This window comes from Anabrus simplex, chromosome 2 (genome assembly GCF_040414725.1).
Source record: "Anabrus simplex isolate iqAnaSimp1 chromosome 2, ASM4041472v1, whole genome shotgun sequence".
In the NCBI taxonomy this organism is placed as follows: domain Eukaryota; kingdom Metazoa; phylum Arthropoda; class Insecta; order Orthoptera; family Tettigoniidae; genus Anabrus; species Anabrus simplex.
In genome coordinates this window covers 148,601,547-148,622,026 of record NC_090266.1, presented here as the reverse complement: position 1 = coordinate 148,622,026, position 20,480 = coordinate 148,601,547, and the positions used below count along the sequence as shown (strand labels likewise).

The 20,480-nt window shown below is 38.2% G+C and overlaps 1 protein-coding gene across 1 annotated transcript in view; it reads left to right on the top strand.

Annotated features, from left to right (window-relative positions):
* Pgm1 (phosphoglucose mutase 1) overlaps window positions 1–20,480 on the top strand; it is a 182,848-nt gene that overhangs the window by 130,308 nt on the left and 32,060 nt on the right. Inside the window, exon 9 of the mRNA XM_067140390.2 lies at window positions 13,751–13,934. Within this exon, the coding sequence (XP_066996491.1) occupies window positions 13,751–13,934 (184 nt within the window). The remainder of the gene's footprint in view (window positions 1–13,750; window positions 13,935–20,480) is intronic.

Sequence of the window (20,480 nt, the reverse complement as noted above, 5' to 3'; positions counted from 1 at the left end):
GTTAAGGAAGAACTGTCAGGTAGAGTTGTTTACTGCCTCATTTTTAGACTTCCTATTCAAGGTCTTAGTGGAACAAGTGTTTATCCCTCATTCTAGCCAAAAATTAAGTGTATATACATAAGCTTGGTCCATATACTGTCATTTTATGGTACTATTAGAGTGAGGGATAGCCCCATTTTAACATAAAATATTAACATATAAAAGGTCTTGTAAGTGGTATCAAACTTCTGAGTGAGAAAAAGGAAGCTTTTCCACTGCTCTTGGAATTCTTGTTTTTGATTGGTCAGCTGTTTACCTAACTGACCAATGAGAAAGCAGGTTTTATAGCTGGAATTTCCAAGCAACATGGCTGGTGTGGTTATAATTGAAGAAATCATTACTTATGAAAGGTAAAAGCATAAAAGAAGTGCAGAGGGAAAGATAATAGCAGGAAGAAAGTGCATAACAGCAGACAAAAATTAATTACACTCAGAGGCAGAGTTATGCCTGCTGCAAGACTGAGTGGTGTGGTTACATATTCCAGAAGAAGAGAAGAAAGAACTCTTCCATGAATTTGATAAATTAGAGGATTGTAACATTCAAAACGTACAGTGATATAAGCCCTTAAACGACTATCAGCTTCCAGAAAGGCAAAGCAAATCCACCAAAACTGAAGTACTCCAATGGGAGGCCCATCAAAGCTGCTGAACTATGTGACATACAGTTCCTCCAGTTCATTGCAATTTTAATTTTAATTTGAAGTCTATTTTTTTTTTTTTTTTTTTTTTTTTTTTTTTTGCTATCAATTTTTGTAATCCATATGTTGAGTGAAATTTTCGTGTAATAAAAATAAATAGAAAGTTAGTCAGTACCTACCTAATACAGTACCTTAAATGTTTTATCGTTCTTTCTTTCTTTCATTCTTCCCCAAAATACTAAATATCACAAAACCGTACTTATGAGAGGTACCCCCCTTATTCCACTAAGCCCTTCAGATTTTAGTACAACAAATTTTTTTTCTTACACCTTTGTTTAATGAGTCCAAAACTTTTTTTTTTTTTATTTTTTTTTTTTAATGCTTTACTCATTACACATACTGCACTTGCCAGTGCTCACTTTATAAGTATTATAGCTACTGTCAATTGCTGCATTCAGTAGCCATGGTGGAGTGGTCATACCATCTCCCATTGGGGGAGAGAGACAGTACACCTTCTTGAGTCTGCGTGAATTATGCTCAGTTCATAAGGCATCGTGTTAAAGTGTGGTCAGACATTCAGTGTGTTACTTGTGAACACTCAGGCTATGTTTTCCATTTGGGTAGTACTACACTGTTACCATAGCAAGAGTACAGTGTGACATGTTTGTCACCAGCTGTTTACCTTTCTGCATGGTTAAATATCCTACCTACTAACAGTACTTATGAGAAAGTAAGTAATGAGGAAGTTTCTCCTTGTTTTATATTTTCACAAGTCCAGCCGTTACTGAAGCTGGTAAGGCCCTGGGATCTTCTTACTGTTCACAATGATCTTGTAATGGTAAAAGTAGCCATTACCACAAAACAAACTTCAATTCGGCAATACACCATCACCTACACTCCGGTTCCTGCCTCACAGTGTCACCACTATTTCTGTGCCTACATTAGGTGTCAGCTGGAAACACATGCAAACAGCAGCCGAAGCCACACATGCTGTGACTATCACTATCCATACAAGTCAGTCTGCTGATGCACACATTGTATCCTAGGTGGTGCTGTGTTACTATGGGCCCTTGTTTATATTTTTGTCTGTTTTGTATAGTTCTGGTTGGTGGCTGTCTGTCGTTTGCGTGTGCTGTGTACAGCTACTACAGTTAAAGTCATTTAACCATGGCAGGATGTTTATTTCGTGAGCAGGCAGATACGATTTTACGTATGGTCGCACAAATGGTAATAGACGTAAGGCCACACAGCTGCATCAAATGAGGTTTACAGACCACAGGCAGTCAAGTTATCAAACCTTGCTGCTGTGTATCATTGAGTTATTGAGACAGGCTCCTTAGTACTACAAACTGTGCATCAAGGAAGACCGAGAGTCGCTTGGAGAACACATTCTCCAGACTGCTGAAAAGGATTCAGGTATCAGCACAAGACAGTCAGTCTGAGCAAATGGTATATAGTAACATACCTCATGCAGAGGTACTTCGCGCACAGCTCCTGTATCCACATTATCTTCAACGTGTGCAGGGTCTTTCACCTGTTGATTACCTCCATGGAAGAACTTCTGCTTATGGTTTGTTACACAAACAGCTCATCCATTGTTTGTGTCTTCAGTCTTGTGAACCAATGAGGCAACATGTGGATGAAATGGTATTACAGATTTTCACAACCTACAGTTATGGGGTGGTGCGAATCTTCATGTAAGAATTCAGGCTAGTCACCAGCATGAATTTAAGATCAATGTGTGGGGCTGGAGTTTTTAGTGACTGTCTGGTAGATCCATATGTTTTACAGGCTATGTCTACCAGCACTTAATTTTGAGAACACCCTTCCAGACTTACTGCTGCATTTGCCACGAGCAATACAACAAATCATGGTTTATGCATGATAGGACACCTGCATATTTTAGTCACATTGTTCACGATGCATTTGCTGATATTTATCATGACCGATGGATAGGTAGAGGAGGACCTGTTCCAAGGAAGGGCAATTACAAGAAGACCAGTATAGCTCTCGAAATGGAAGATCAACACTGGACCCATTTTCAGTATGAGGCAGTTAATGGAAAAACGTTGGGAGTACAGAAGAGGTATGGTGACGACATTCCTTCATTTAGAAAAGGCTTACGATAATGTACCCCTAGCAAAGGTAAGGAGAGTAATGCAAGGGACAGGATTTGGGAAACAAATGATGTAGTACATGCAAACAGTGTACGAAAATTGCTGCAGCAGTGTCCAGACACATGTGGGGATAACAGAGTAGTTTTGGAATGAAACTGGTCTACGACAAGGAAGTGTGCTGCCACCACTGTTATTCATAATAGTTATGGACAAAATTATGAAGGAGACAAATTTAAAATATGGGAACTAGGGGTAGAAGGTAATGCTGTGTACAGATGAAATTGTGGTGTGGGGAGCAAACAGAGATGAAGTACAAGGGCAACTCAACATATTAAGTGAGATTATTGAAAATTACAGAATGAAAATCAGCATGGAAAATAAGATAATGGTGTTCACTAGAGGATGGGAAAGGAAAGGAAAGGAAAGGAATTATAGAAATAAAGGGACAAAGCCTTGAAATTTGGAGAGACCTTCAAGTATTTATTTATTTATTTGTTTATTTATTTATTTATTTATCTATCTATTTATTTATTTATTTATTTATTTGTTTATTTATTCATTCATTTATTCATTCATTTATTCATTCATTTATTCATTTATTTATTTATTTATTGTAGTCACGTCCTAGTTCGTGAACAATGGGCAACGGCTGAGTGGCCTAGTAAGTGGTCCTGAGTGTCGGGATACCAGTTACTATGGAATGGGAGTGGGCATCTCGGACATATTCTGAGTCCTGGCCCTCCTTGTGCTCAGGCGGCTAGGACTATACAATCCACCAGTGGTCCATAACCCGTTAGAGGAGAGATCCTCACTTGGACTATGTGCAAGTAGGGTAGCATGCTGCTTCATGAATCTACCGAGCTCAGAACATTTTAAGCAAGCCTCGGACCTATGGGAGTAACGGAGTCCCACTCCCATTTGACAGGCGAGGGACTCCTTGGAAACAACTTGGCGAACAGAATGGAATTCGATGGGGAGCTGTCAATATTAATGGGGCTTATGGAAGAAAGAAAGTAGAATTGGCTGAGTCAGCAAAGAGGATGCATCTGGATGTGCTAGGAGTAAGTGATATTCGGGTAAGGGGAGATAACGAGGAAGATATAGGAGATTATAAAGTGTACTTGACGGGTGTTAGAAAGGGAAGGGCAGAGTCTGGGGTAGGGCTCTTTATCAGGAATACCATTGCACGGAACATAGTTTCTGTTAGGCATGTAAATAAGCGAATGATGTGAGTAGATTTGTCAGTTGGAGGAATTAGGACTAGAATTGTGTCCGTGTATTCACCATGTGAGGGTGCAGATGAGGATGAAGTTGACAAGTTTTATGAAGCATTGAGCGACATCGTGGTCAGGGTCAACAGCAAGGATAGAATAGTGCTAATGGGCGATTTCAGTGCGAGAGTTGGGAGTAGAACTGAAGGATACGAAAGGGTGATTAGTAAATGTGGGGAAGATATGGAAGCTAATGGGAATGGGAAGCGTTTGCTGGACTTCTGTGCTAGTATGGGTTTAGCTGTTACGAATACATTCTTCAAGCATAAGGCTATTCACCGCTACACATGAGAGGCTAGGGGTACCAGATCCATAATAGACTATATCTTAACAGACTTCGAATTCAGGAAATCTGTTAGGAATGTACGAGTTTTCCGCGGATTTTTCGATGATACAGACCACTATCTGATCTGTAGTGAACTAAGTATCTCTAGGCCTAGAGTAGAGAAACTGAAATCTGTCTGCAAACGAATAAGGGTAGAAAATCTCCAGGACGAAGAAATTAGACGGAAGTACATGGATATGATTAGTGAGAAGTTTCGAACAGTAGACACAAAGCAGGTTCAGGATATAGAAAGTGAATGGGTGGCATACAGGGATGCTGTAGTAGAAACAGCAAGGGAATGCCTAGGAACAACTGTGTGTAAAGATGGGAAAAGGTGAACATCTTGGTGGAATGATGAAGTGAGAGCAGCTTGTAAACGTAAAAAGAAGGCTTATCAAAAATGGCTCCAAACAAGGGCCGAGGCAGACAGGGAGTTGTACGTAGATGAAAGAAGCAGAGCGAAACAAATAGTTGTTGAATCCAAAAAGAAGTCCTGGGAAGATTTTGGTAACAACTTGGAAAGGCTAGGTCAAGCAACAAGGAAACCTTTCTGGACAGTAATAAAGAATCATAGGAAGGGAGGGAAAAAGGAAATGAACAGTGTTTTGAGTAATTCAGGTGAACTCATAATAGATCCCAGGGAATCACTGGAGAGGTGGAGGGAATATTTTGAACATCTTCTCGATGTAAAAGGAAATCATCCTGGTGGTGTTGTGAACAGCCAAGCAAATGGGGAGGAGGAAAATTTTGTTGGTGAAATTATGCTTGAGGAAGTAGAAAGGATGGTAAATAAACTCCATTGTCATAAGGCAGCAGGAATAGATGAAATTAGACATGAAATGGTGAAGTATAGTGGGAAGGCAGGGATGAAATGGCTTCATAGAGTAGTAAAATTAGCATGGAGTGTTGGTAAGGTACCTTCAGATTGGGCAAAAGCAGTAATTGCACCTATCTATAAGCAAGGGAACAGGAAGGATTGCAACAACTATCGAGGTATCTCATTGATTAGTATACCAGGCAAAGTATTCACTGGCATCTTGGAAGGGAGGGTGCGATCAGTCATTGAGAGGAAGCTGGATGAAAACCAGTGTGGTTTCAGACCACAGAAAGGCTGTCAGGATCAGATTTTCAGTATGCGCCAGGTAATTGAAAAAAGCTATGAGATGAATAGGCAGTTGTGTTCAGGTTTTGTAGATCTAGAGAAAGCTTATGACAGGGTACTGAGGGAAAAGATGTTCGCCATACTGGGGGACTATGGAATTAAAGGCAGATTATTAAAAGGAATCAAAGGCATTTATGTTGACAATTGGGCTTCAGTGAGAATTGATGGTAGAATGAGTTCTTGGTTCAGGGTACTTACAGGGGTTAGACAAGGCTGTAATCTTTCACCTTTGCTGTTCGTAGTTTACATGGATCATCTGCTGAAAGATATAAAATGGCAGGGAGGGATTCAATTAGGTGGAAATGTAGTAAGCAGTCTGGCCTATGCTGACGACTTGGTCTTAATGGCAGATTGTGCCGAAAGCCTACAGTCTAATATCTTGTAACTAGAAAATAGGTGCAATGAGTATGGTATGAAAATTAGCCTCTCGAAGACTAAATTGATGTCAGTAGGTAAGAAATTCAACAGAATTGAATGTCAGATGGGTGATACAAAGCTAGAACAGGTCGATAATTTCAAGTATTTTGGTTGTGTGTTCTCCCAGGATAGTGATATAATAAGTGAGATTGAATCAAGGTGTCGTAAAGCTAATGCAGTGAGCTCGCAGCTGCGATCAACAGTATTCTGTAAGAAGGAAGTGAGCTCCCAGACGAAACTATCTTTATATCGGTCTGTTTTCATACCAACTTTGCTTTACGGGAGCGAAAGCTGGGTGGACTCAGGATATCTTATTCATAAGTTAGAAGTAACAGACATGAAAGTAGCAAGAATGATTGCTGGTACAAACAGGTGGGAACAATGGCAGGAGGGAACTCGGAATGAGGAGATAAAGGCTAATTTAGGAATGAAGTCAATGGATGAAGCTGTATGTATAAACCGGCTTCGGTGGTAGGGTCATGTGAGGCGAATAGAGGAGGATAGGTTACCTAGGAGAATAATGGACTCTGCTATGGAGGGTAAGAGAAGTAGAGGTAGACCAAGACGACGATGGTTAGACTCGGTTTCTAATGATTTAAATATAAGAGGTATAGAACTAAATGAGGCCACAACACTAGTTGCAAATCGAGGATTGTGGCGACATTTAGTAAATTCACAGAGGCTTGCAGACTGAACGCTGAAAGGCATAACAGTCTATAATGATTATTTATTTATTTATTTATTTATTTATTTATTTATTTCTTTATTTATTTATTTATTTATTTATTTATTTATTTATTTTCCAGATCTACATTATATGTATATGATACATTAATGGAGAGAAAAAATAACAAGTCTGACCTAGACCAGCCCACAAAATGAAAGGGAAAAGACTACCACTAGATAGGCAGACATATGAACAAAACCATAAATAATAATAATAATAATAATAATAATAATAATAATAATAATAATAATAATAATAATAATAATAATAATAATAATAATAATAATAATAATATAAATAATATGAATAATAATAAAAAAAGGCAATGCGGCAGAATAAACACTGTTGCCTGGCCCAAGATCAACACTTATTGGTTGTCTATTGGCCATGGCAGAAGGCAGTATGGCAGTATGATAATAATACACTTTAAAAAAAATCATATTACTGTGTAGAGTACAATAGTGTTGGCAGACAGCATCTGTAATTTAAACAAACTGCATATCTCTTCCGGCCGGGTTTGCAACTCAGCACAGTCCTTCCTGAGCACTGACCTCTCTGTTGCTTTACTTAAGTTGCAAACCCAGCTTTCATGATACATCCACTGTAGTGCCAGTGTGCAATTATTCTCCTTACGTTTCATTACTATTGTTGCTGATTGACAATCAACCTCCACCTCAGCTTATACCACCTAGTCTTACTCTTTCAACATATATGAATTCCTCCTTCAGTCTCAACCAACCTATGTTTCATTCAAAATTTCAGGCCCATCTCCTCATTAAGTTAATCCATCACACTTACCATTCCATACACATAATCTCTTGGCAGCCTTTACACAATACTATCATCTAGTCAGCCTCCATCTCAACTTATACCATCTGGTCATATTCTTTCACCACATATTCATTTCGTCCTCAACCTCTACCACACTTATTTACTTTAAAAATTTTAGACCTCTCTCCACATTAAATGAAACCATCTCACTTGCCATTCATTCATTCATTCATTCATTTATTTAGCTTCCATAGACTGTACAATTACATATTTTGAAATATGCCAACAGTATAGGAGTTGTCAAGTGATTTCCTAATACTAACAATAATATATGCACAACAATGAACATTTTGAAAAAGGAAGAAGAACAGAAACACCACATACCTCAATGTTAGGACAGCACATCTTAATTTTTTTAAATAATATTAATAACCAATATTTACAAGACAAAATAAAAATATATTGGTGTGGTGTTAATAATGTGAACATAGTCAATGTGACATTAACATATTTTTAAGGCTATATACTAGATTACAAGTTAATAAGTAGTAGCATCATTACCAGCACTTCATCATGTATTCTTCTGTACTGTAGAAGCAGCTACTCAGCAGGAGATTTTTTAAAGCTGTGGTAAATGAACTGACGGGACTAATATCTTTAATCGTATTTGGAAGCTTATTAAACAATCTGATTCCAACAGAGTCTACATGTCTCAAGGCAATGGTTTTACTCTTGTGTTCGATAAAAATATTATTTCTTGTTCGCGTCTGGTAATTGTGATTGTCAAAATTCTTTCTGAAATGATCAATATTTTTTTTCACGTGTAGAATGCATTGCATGATGTATATACTTGGTACTGGGAGTATTCTTAGTCTCTTAAATAATGGTCTGCAATGATCTAACCTGTTACGTCTCAATATAATTCTGATAGCTCGTTTCTGTATTCGAAAAATAACATCAAGATTTGATTTGTAACAGCCCCAGAGACCAATAGCATAAGTGATGACAGAATGGAAATATCCAAAATATGCCATTCTAACATATTCTTCACTACAACTATTAGACAAAATCCTTAAGGCAAAACAAACAGAACTCAGAGACTTCCCTATTTTTTTAATATGACAATCCCATCTTAATTTTTCATCTATATGGACACCTAAAAATTTTGTGGTCAACGTATTTTCAATTGCATTTGCATTTAATATAAGGTTGTGTTTTTTTGCAGTTTTGTCATGGTAGTTAGATGCCTTGAATTCCATGTATTGGGTCTTTTTAAAGTTCAATGTTAATTTGTTTTTCCTGAACCATGATTCTAACCTAGACAGGACTGTATTTGCTGTAGTTTCTATAGACGTAGGGTCAGGATTATTAATAATTATGTTTGTATCATCAGCATACAGAACTGCTGTTTCTACTTGATTATTGTGAGGAAGATCATTCACATAGATCAAGAAAAGAACAGGCCCCAAAATACTACCCTGCGGAATACCTAAGTCTATGCTTTTTACCTGAGAGTGATATGTCTCATTATGCCCTTTACTGTTACAATGTATAATTTCAACAAACTGGGATCGTTTATTCAGGTATGATCTAAACCAGTCATTAACAATTCCTCTAACTCCAATCTGATATAATTTGTGCAACAATATTTCATGATCAACAGTATCAAATGCCTTTGAAAGGTCAAGAAATAGTCCTATCACAGTTTCATCATTGTCAAGAGCATTTACGACCAACTGTGTAAAATGTGATAAAGCAGACAAAGTACTTCTGCCAGCTCTGAACCCATGTTGTGCATTATTTAACAAGTTATATTTGATTAAAAATTTAGTAAGCCGATCTTTCATAGCACATTCAAATATTTTTGAAATAACAGTAAGTATTGATATTGGTCTGTAGTTATGTAAATCGTGTAAGTTTCCACTTTTAAAGACTGGGATAACTTTAGCTATTTTTAGGAGATTAGGGAACTGACCACTAGAAAATGATTCATTGATGAGATAAGTTAAAGGCTGTACCAGATAGGGAGCACATTTTTTAATGAGTTTAGTGGGAACTTCATCTACACCTGTGGAAGTTTTGTTCTTCAAAGATTGTATGATTTTAAAAACTTCCAGTTCTGTTACTGGAGTTAACTGCATAGAGTTTTGCACAAAGGTTGGGAGTTCTGGTAATACATCTGATTTATTTGCATTTTCAAGTTCCATACATTACCAACCATACATCACTATTTCCCTTTTCAACCACCAGCCTTAACTCATCACAACTTTTACATTCACTCTACTACCTTATTCACTAACAAGATAAGCTCATATACCATCCCTCTTCACACATTAACTTAATCACGAAACCTCGTTATTATTTACAAAACTCACCACACATGCCATCGCAACTTTGAATCACAATCATCCTGAAACCACTTGTATTCACCAACCAAAATATCTCAACTATAGCCACATAAGTCTCACCATATTGAATTGTACCCCTACATTTTACCATCTCACTATATTAAATTATGCCATCAAATTTTACCCTTTTATCAAATTTTATCTTTTACCCTTATCATCTACCCATTTTTTACAATCACTCTCTTCCTTACTTACTAACCAAATACCCGCCTCATCTTAATTACAGCCTTCCAATACCATCTAAATTCACTACCTCTCCTCTCATTCCAATATAGAAATCTGAGCACTCTATTGAATTTTCGATATGTTGGTCGCCAATCCGGCTCACTATACAATCCAAATACAGTGACAGTAATGAATATACATACTTCACCGCCTCCTAATTTAACTACTTAATCGCTCTTATCTCAGTTACAAATAACACATGCACACCACTATTCCCATGTGCTTAAACAATTTACTTACTGCTGCTGTTTTTTTATTTTTATTTCTTGTCACTACGCCTTCATCCAATTCACTTTTCTTACCCCACATCTCTTTTAGACTTAAGCTTCTCCCTTTAGCCAAGGCACCTCTTGCTTCTGCTTCCTCCCTCAAAGCCGTATTTTCACTTTGTTTATGCGCACTTGCCACATCATGTGCTTCCCCACCCACATTCACTCCCTGCATCTTCCTTTCTTCTCTCACACTGTCCTCCATCCTCAGCTCCTTAACTATTGCCCTGGTCTCCCTTCTCATCTCAATTGCTGCTTCCCTGGCTCCTTCTACAGTCGATTTGAAAATAGTATGTGCGTCCTCCTCTGCCCTGCTAATTTCATCTTGCTGCAAGCTCTGTTCCAATGCTTTCAAATTCGTCACTCTCCGATTTCGGGACCAATTTCCGTGGCTCACTACCAGTGTCTGGCCCCTAGTCTCACCATGTCCATCTTCTCTAACACTGCTGTCCATAACTTGCCTTTCTTCCACTCTCTTCCCTATTTCTTCTGCTCTCTTCATATTCTCTTTCAAATCCCGTAGTTTTGTCACTGTCCAAAACCTGGTCCAATGGCCATTGGTTACCACTAGTTGTTGACCCTTAATGTAAGCTCTTAACCCTTGAAGTCTGGCCCGGACTAAATGTTTTTTTATAGTATTTATATTCCTCATCCCTTCTCTTCCCATGTCTCTTTTAATCAAGATTTTCATACTCCGTAGATTGTCGGCGCCTCTTATCACTATTTCTGCCATCAGGGTGGAAAACAACTTCACTTTTATCGGCCTGTTGCCCTGTGCTTTATCCATCCTTTCCACGTCATCTATATCAACTTCACTAAAGTTAATTTTCATCTTTATTTGGATGAGTTCCACAACCTTGTAGATTGTCAACACTTTGTCCTCTCCTTTTTCTTCCGACACTCCATATATAAATAAGCATTTCTTCCTGCATTCTTGGCAACTGCCTTCTATTTCAGCCTTCAGCTTCACCACCTCTTCCCCCATATCCCTTATTTTCTCCTTGAGTGACGCAATTTCTCTCTCGTTGATTCCTCCTTTGGTCCTTGTTTCGTCTGTTTTTCCCTGCATCCATCGGCTCATATTCTCAACTTCTTCCACAACCTCTCTAACCACCCTCCTTATTACCTCCACATCTTCACAGCTCATGTTGCCATTGGGAGTGGGTCCGGGGTTTACTTCCACACCCTCTATAACTAGCAGTACCTTAATCACCATTGCCACAAATATCATCTTACCCTTCAATCTTGATTCCACTTTACCTCCTTCACTCCTGGCTGTTTCCTTCTTCCCTTGCCCCTGCCAACTTCCGATAACTGCCCGATATTGATCCAGGCCAGTCATCTTCCTCTTCACTCCTGTCTTCCTTCGTCCACGCACCGCTCGCACTCCACTCCCGCTCTACCGGCACACCCGACTCAGCACGTCCTACTCCTGCTGACTGTCTAGGTAAGACGCCTTCAAGTACTTGGTAAGCAAACTGTTGCAGTATGCAGGACTGGACATGGAGATCAGTAAAAGAATTCAACAGGGAAATGCATTCTACCAGAGTGTGAGGACTGTGGTGTAGAGGAAGGAGTTCCATTGAAATGTAAATAGGTGATGTGTAAGATGTACTACTGTTCAATACTGACATGTGCAGCAGAGACCTAGACACTGACTGAAAGACAGGTAAAAAAAATCCGGGCCAGTGAAAATAAATTTTTAAGACGTAAGATAGAAAAGACAACAAAGGACAGAGTAAGAAATGGGGATATCAGGAAGGAGTGGAAAAGCTTTTTTTTTTATTTTTTTTACGTCGCACCGACACAGATAGGTCTTATGGCGACAATGGGACAAGGAAGGGCTAGGAGTGGGAAGGAAGCGGTCGTGGCCTTAAGGTACAGCCCCAGCATTTGCCTGGTGTGAAAATGGGGAACCACGGAAAACCATTTTCAAGGCTGCCGACAGTGGGGTTCGAACCTACTCTCCTGAATACTGGATACTGGCCGCACTTAAGCGACTGCAGCTATCGAGCTCGGTGAAAAGCTTTTTGACAGAAATGAAAGAGATAAACTTAGATGGTTTGTACATGTTAAGGGAATGAAAGAAAAAAGGATGCTGAAGCAGATGATGGAAACCCAGATTGAAAGAGAGAGGTGAATAGGGAGACCCAGATTAAGGTGTTTGAAAAACCTGAAGATTAGTATTATTAGAAGAAACTGGATTGGAACCCAGTTAAGGAGGAATAATGGTGGTTGAATAGAGGAAGATGGAAAGGTTCCATAAACATTCCAACCTGGCAGGAGATGGACAAGGGAAATGGAGTAGGATGATGATGATGATGATGATGATGCATTGGCTGATATCTGCCATGATAAATGGATAGGTATGGTAGGACAGGTTCCATGGCCAACCCATTAACCCAACGTCAATCCTTTGGTTTTCTCTCTGTGAGGAAATGTAAAATCATTGGTTCGCAACAGAAATTCCAAATACAAGGGCACTGTAACATTTCATGGAAGCCTGTGAAACCATTCAACACCGTGTGAAAGTTTTTGAAGGGGTGCAGCAATCCATGATGTGACGTGACAAGTTCATGTATGTGTATATGCACGAGGAGATTTTGAATATTTTTTGAATTGCTATGGGTTTAACAGTTCCTATGAGATGCCAATGTTAAACAGGTAATGTCTCATCATAAAATGTACTTTCACTAATACTTCCTAAATGAAGCAATTTTTTGTGTATCTTTATAGTACATTTCTCCCTTGTTAGAAACCTGCCTCCCCACCATTTGTCCAAGTATTATACATCTTGTATAAATGTTGCATGGAATCCATGGAGTGTTTAAAACACTCTATTGTCAACATGCAAACTGAAGAGAGAGAGGGGTTTTTTTTTACAACTTTGTATGAACTTGTAATCCAGAATTATCACTTAACACATGACCTTGAGCATCTCACTCTATTTCCCTCTCCCTCATTCCATATGGGTGACATAAAGTGAAGATCACACACTGATAACACGGGAATCCTAAATTATAATATTGTTCAAACAAATTTGTGGGAAAAGTTCTAGCTGTGAATAGAGGATCATGGAAGATTCTGAACCACTTGCAAATCATTGCTAAAATACATTACAGTCTACAATGAAAGTGTATATTACATGTGTGGATTTTTATTATCCATTTATAAAAACTACTCCTGTTTTTGTGATAAGACTTGTGGTAGTCACCAATTAACTATTGAATCATCTGCAAAATGACCAATGTCTCATTCATTAGACTAGTAGGAAAATAGTTGTGTGTTCAGCTGGAATAAAATAACAATGTTGCTTATATTTGTTTTGTGTGAAAGTAATTGTTTGCTTGAGTTCAAATTACTTTGTCTCTGTCTCTTTTAGATATGATTATGAAAATTGTGATGCTGCATCCTGTAATAAGATGATGGCTGAATTAGAAGCTCTTATAACAGCTCCTGGGTATGTTGGCAGAGTGTTAAGCAATGAAGTTAAACAGTATACAGTTCGGCTGGGTGACAATTTCTCTTACGTGGATCCAATCGACAAAAGTAAAGCGGAAAAGCAGGTATTATGAACATTTTTCTTTTCTTTTTACCTCCTCCTAGCACACATAATTTTTGGCTCTGTAATCTAGGAAACCATGAACAACTATCTTGAAATCATTCATTTTCTTTATAAAGTATCTCCTGAAGCTATCTACCATACATGATTTTCTATATCTGTAGACCAAAGATTATGCCAGATTTTACCTCTGCCTTGGACATTACAAATAAAGTGATTAACGTTATTGGTTTTTACGTTCCACTAATGAATTTTACGGTGGCATATGATAGACTCCATGGTAAATCCCGATTGACATCAGCTATCCATTTATTGAGAGATGTATTAAACCACCTTTTCAATACAATTCGCAATGCATTAGATCACTGAGTTAACGAAACATATTAAAACTGTAGTTCATGTTTCGTCCCACCCTGTTATAGGGCCCCTACCTAGGGTTACAGGTGAAGAGGACCATTGGCTTGAAGGGTGAATGAGGATATATCCCAACAGCTGGAAAGGAGGAGGAGTCTCTCTTCCTGGTAGTGGAAGCAGCGCTATCAGTATCAGCACAGTGCAGGACTAAAAGGTGTCTACTGGACTGTTGCTGAAAATTTACTGGCATGGTCAAGAAGACTTGAATGGCCGTAAAACTACGATATGGAAGGCAACGTGAAACTATCACATTATTTTTCCTAGTATAGCAACTATGGATAGTACGAATTGTAACTTAGATACTACTGATCATGGTACTCGGACACCAAGATCCGGTAGGGGAGTAACTGAGGTATCCCAGGTCATCAGCAAGCAAAAACCTCAGAAGTTTGGAGAAGGGATTAAAATAGGGACATGGAACACAAGAACAATGCTAAGAACAGGAAAGACTAGAAGAACTCAAACTAATTATGGATGAAAACAAAATAGACATCCTGGGATTATGTGAAACTAGATGGCCTGGCAAAGGTGATTTCCACAGTGACCCATTCAGAATTGTGTACAGTGGAAATGAAAATGGTGGACAATATGGAGTAGCTGTAATATTAGGAAAGAAGTGGGCAAACAACATGTTAAACACATATCATGATGATGATAGAATAATGATGGTGAAAATAACTGCCACACCAACAGATATAGTAATAATACAGGTATACTTCCCTACTACTGGACATGACGACGGAAGTTGAGGAAATGTATAATAAAATAGAAGATATAATTAAACTAAACGATGACAAAGAATACATAATCATATTGGGAGACTTCAATAGAGGCAGCAATAATACTAGAAAAGTTGCTGGTAGATTCGGTCTAGGACAAACAAATGATAGAGGAGAACGTATGATGGACTTCTGTGAAGAACAGGACATGATCATAATGAACACTGTATTTGACATGCCTAATAGAAGACGTTGAAGGATTTCGGAGATAATAACAGATACCAAATTGACTACATTCTAGTTAAGAGAAGATGCAGAAATCAGGTAACGTCATGCCATAGCTACCCTGGCTTAGACATCAACAGCGACCATATCCCAGTATGAGCAAAATGTCGAATCAGGCTGAAGAAGTTAAAGAAACCAAGAAGCAAGAAATGGAATGTAGAAAAGCTAAATGATCCATTAACACAAGTAGCATTCAAAGAAAAGACAGACACTATCATGTACAACAACAACAACAGCAAAACAGATTGGGACGATGTCAAAGCTTCACTTACAATGGCAGCAGATGAAGTGCTAGGGAAAAAAAAGACACTTGAACCTAGTAAGAACTGGATGACTGAAGAAATACTAAATCTCATTCAGGAAAGAAATAAAGAACACTGGAAAAGTACTCAAGAAGGTATGATAAACTGTAAGAGACTAAAAATCCTAGTTACACAGAAGTGCTGAGAAGTGAAAGAAAGATGGATGGATGACATTTGTAAAAACATAGAACATGATATGAAAATCGGAAATGCTGACAGAGCATACAATCAAGTAAAAAGATTACAATTCAAGGCTAAAATGAAATTCAGTGTAATAAAAGATAAGGAAGGAAATCTGTTAATAGAAGATGAGAAGGTAATGAAGAGATGGAAAGATTATTTGGAGGATCTATATAATGGAGAAGAAATTGACAATGTAGAGGAGTACATCATAAAACGAGCAGGTTTCATAAGATCAACTAGGTCCTCCCATAATGAGAAGTGAATTCGAAACAGCACTGCAACAGCTGAAAATGAAAAAGGCTCCTGAACCAGACAAACTGCCTGTTGAACTGTGGTGAAACTCTGGAAAAAAGCTGAAGGATGAACTCTTCAAAATCTCGAAGTACTGCTATGAAAACGGAGATATGCCAGAGGATTTTGTAGAAAGCATAGCAGCAATACTGCACAAAAAAGGAGATTCAACAGAATGTTCCAATTACAGAATACTAAGCCTTGTTTCACATGCAGCAAAAATATGTACGTGCATATTAAGAAACAGAATCAAAATGAAAATTGAGCAGAATCTAGATGATGATCAGTTTGGGTTTAGGAAAGGAGTAGGAACGCAAGAAGCTATTATAGCACTTTAAACCATCTTGGAGAGCTAGAGCTTAACGGAAATACATATATAGCTTTTCTAGACCTGGAAAAAGCTTTTGACAATGTTCAGTGAAAAAGACTGTTCAGAATTATGAAGGATATTCATTTGGACTGCATAGACAGAAAGGCAATACTAAACCTCTATATCAATCAAAGAATAAACATTGAAAGTAATGAAACAGTATGCAGTGAGGATCAGGAAAGGAGTAAGACAGGGGTGTTCCTTATCACCATTTCTATTTAATCTGTACATTGAATAGGCCATGAAAATTTTTAAATCAAAAACACCTGGCATTAAAATAAATGGAACAACTGTACACTGTATTAGATTTGCCGACGACATTGCACTTCTGGCTGACAGTGAGAACAACATGCAGATCATGCTCAATAAATTAACATCCATCTTAAAAGATTTCCATCTTAACATTAATGTAAATAAAACTAATGTCATGGTTGTAAGCAAATCTAAAATGAAGCCAGAGGCACATCTCAGAATTGGAAATATTTTAATAAAACAGGTGCACAAGTTCTGCTACTTAGGATCAGTTATTACCGATGACAACTGATGCACTGTGGAAATAAAAAGAAGAATTTCCCTGTGTAAGAAAGCCTTTGAGGAGAAGAAGCAGCTCTTAACTAATAAATCCTTAAATACTGAACAAAAGAAATTGTTTATCAAAACATTCATTTGGAGTGTGCTGCTATATGGCTGTGAAGGGTGGACTATCTTGAAGGAGGACGTGAAACGACTAGAGGTAGTGGAAATGTGGCTATGGAGGAAGATGACAAGAACTAGCTGGATTGAGAAGAAAACTAATGAAGCAGTGCTTAGAGAAATAAACACTCAGAGACATTTAATTAATAACAGTGATAAAAAGGAGAAAAGCATCAGTTTTTGGTCACATTCTCCAGCATATAATGACTTCATAAATAACTTGTTCGAAGGCAAGATGATGGGAAAGAAAGGCAGAGGGAAACCACGAAAGAAGATCTTTGAAGAGGTAGTTGAGATGATGGGATACCAAGGTTATGGAGAGATGAAAAGGATCGCTTGCAGCGACAAGGCAAATGATGATGATGATGATGATGATGATGATGATGATGATGATGATGATGATGATGATGATGATGATGATGATGATGATGATGATGATGATGTTTCATCTTTCTATGGGACATCTTCAGATAACATATGATTAAAATGACACTGTTCTACATCTTAAAGTGGGGAATTATAACCCTTCTATGGTCTTAAATCACTAGGTGACTATCTGTTTAACAATGCCTATACTTCGATAATTTAAACATACTAAGGGCTATTTTCTCCAAACAAGTTTAAACTACGTTTATTTTAAACAAGTTTAAGACAGAGTTTAAACTAACATCCATTTCCCCCCCACATTAGTTTAAACTTTGTATCAAGTTTAAACTTGGTTCAAAATTAAAACTTGTGTATTGCAGGTTTAAACTGCTGTTTATGTTAAACCTTCGTGACGATCTAAATGTATCTGTGAATATCCTAGTAAATGGGTTAGTTTTGACTACGAGAATTACACCATTTAGTTAATACTAAATGTACTAAACTCATAGTCTTAGCATTAGAAAAATGGTAGAATTTATTGAAATTTTTGATGAAACAGAGAATAATGATTTTGATGTGCAAGTGAGGTTAAGAAGACCTATTTGAACAAGAATTGATCATTTTGAAAAATGGGATGAAATAGAGCTTTGAGCTTTTTTTTACAGAATTAAAATTCATAAGCGAACAGCAAACATTGTCTTGCATCAAATAAAGGATGCAGTTAAAGTGCCAACTGCATGAAATAATGCTATTTTGCTAGAAGCAATGTTTCTGGTTGTTTTAAGATGTTATGCTGTGGGCAATTTTCTCATTAACATTGGGGACCACAGTGGTATTCATGTGTCAACAACATGAAAAATAGTTGAAAAGGTTTTTAAAGCTGTAGGACATTTATCACACCATTATATCAACATGCCAGCTACACATGAAGAAACTGCTAGGGTTAAGCATGGGTTTTATGTGATTGCTTGTTTTCCTAGCTGTATTGGTGCAATTGATTGCACTCATATTAAAATACAGTCCCCAGGTGGCATAGATGCAGAAACTTTCAGAAATTGCAGGGGATTTTTTTTCCCCATTAATGTGCAAACTGTGTGTGACTCTTCCCTCTTGATTTGAGATATTGTGGCTAGATGGCCAGCCTCATCTCATGATTCACATATTTTTAATTCTTCAAGAATTAAGAGCGTTTTGAAGATGGGGAATTTTATACTGTTGTAGCTGGAGATAGTGGATATGCAGTCAAAAATGACTTAATGACACCACTGGCAAATATATACACACACACACACACACACACACACACACACACACACACACACACACACACACACACACACACACACACACACACACACACACACACACACACACACACACACACACACACACACACACACACACACACACACACACACACACACACACACACACACACACACACACACACACACACACACACACACACACACACACACACACACACACACACACACACACACACACACCACACACACACACACACACACACACACACACACACACACACACACACACACACACACACACACACACACACACACACACACACACACACACACACACACACACACACACACACACACACACACACACACACACACACACACACACACACACACACACACACACACACACACACACACACACACACACACACACACACACACACACACACACACACACACACACACACACACACACACACACACACACACACACACACACAACATTTTTCAAGAAGCCATCACAAGGACTCGGAATCCAGTGGAGAGGACCTATGGGGTTTGGAAAATTATCCTGTTTTAGCAACTGGAATTAGGCTAAAATTGGACAAAATCCAAAGTGTCATTGTTTCAACAGCTGTTTTACATAATATAGCTTGCATTGAAAATGAAAATATACTTCCTGTTATTGATGACTAGTTGGATGCCATTAACCCTTTCCCGCCCGCATTTTCACTCCACTTATCCCTAGGTTTCAACCTATTATTTAGCAAAAACTGAAACAGACCGTATTGTTTCAGAAAAAGTTAAGTACAGTAAAAACTATTGGTCACAATGAATTCAAATTTTCAATAACATTAGAAAATATACCATCACATCCATTTCTCTGTTTATTGAGAAATGTTTCCCCCCCCCACTCCTCGTGATACTCGACACAGAGACAGTCTGCATTTGTCACATTCCCATGTTGTCTGAATCCCTCAAAACCAATAATCACGTGATTTTGGAAGTGGAATGATGCATTGTTATATGCGCAATAAGCTATGTCACTGAATAGTTTTTCTCCTCATAACATACGTAAAAACAATCTCTTTCCCCTAATACTCTTTCCGAATTGTGCGCAGGTTCAACATCATCCATTTAATCATTCGGAGCAACGAAACGTAATATTTGTGTTACCTGAATTGCCGTGGCATCGCCATCAGGTCCGATTTATCGATATTAGTTTTTATTCATATCACTGTTATCACTAAAATTATCTTCGTTGATACATTACTCACTCATTAAAAATTCACCTGCTCCCCTACTCAAGAATTCTGTGTCACTTTTTTCGCCCATATTCAGCTCAGTTTCAATATACGCGATATTCAATCCCGCCATGTTTACGGACGAAACAGCTGACCCGCGCTCGCGGAAGTTCAAGGCCGTTGCCTAGGCAACGTCAAGACAGATTATCTCTCTTCCTTTATTCCCTAAGACTTGTAGATTGCACTGCATGTTCATAAATGCCTTATAAACACTTCACTTATGAGAAAAATAAAAAACTATCGCACAGATCGCAGACGAATGCAGATAATGCAGCCGGGCGCTTTGGGGCGCTAAGGACCGGAAGGCTAAATGAACAGTCGGGCGCTTTCGGGCGCTAAGGGCCGGAAAGGGTTA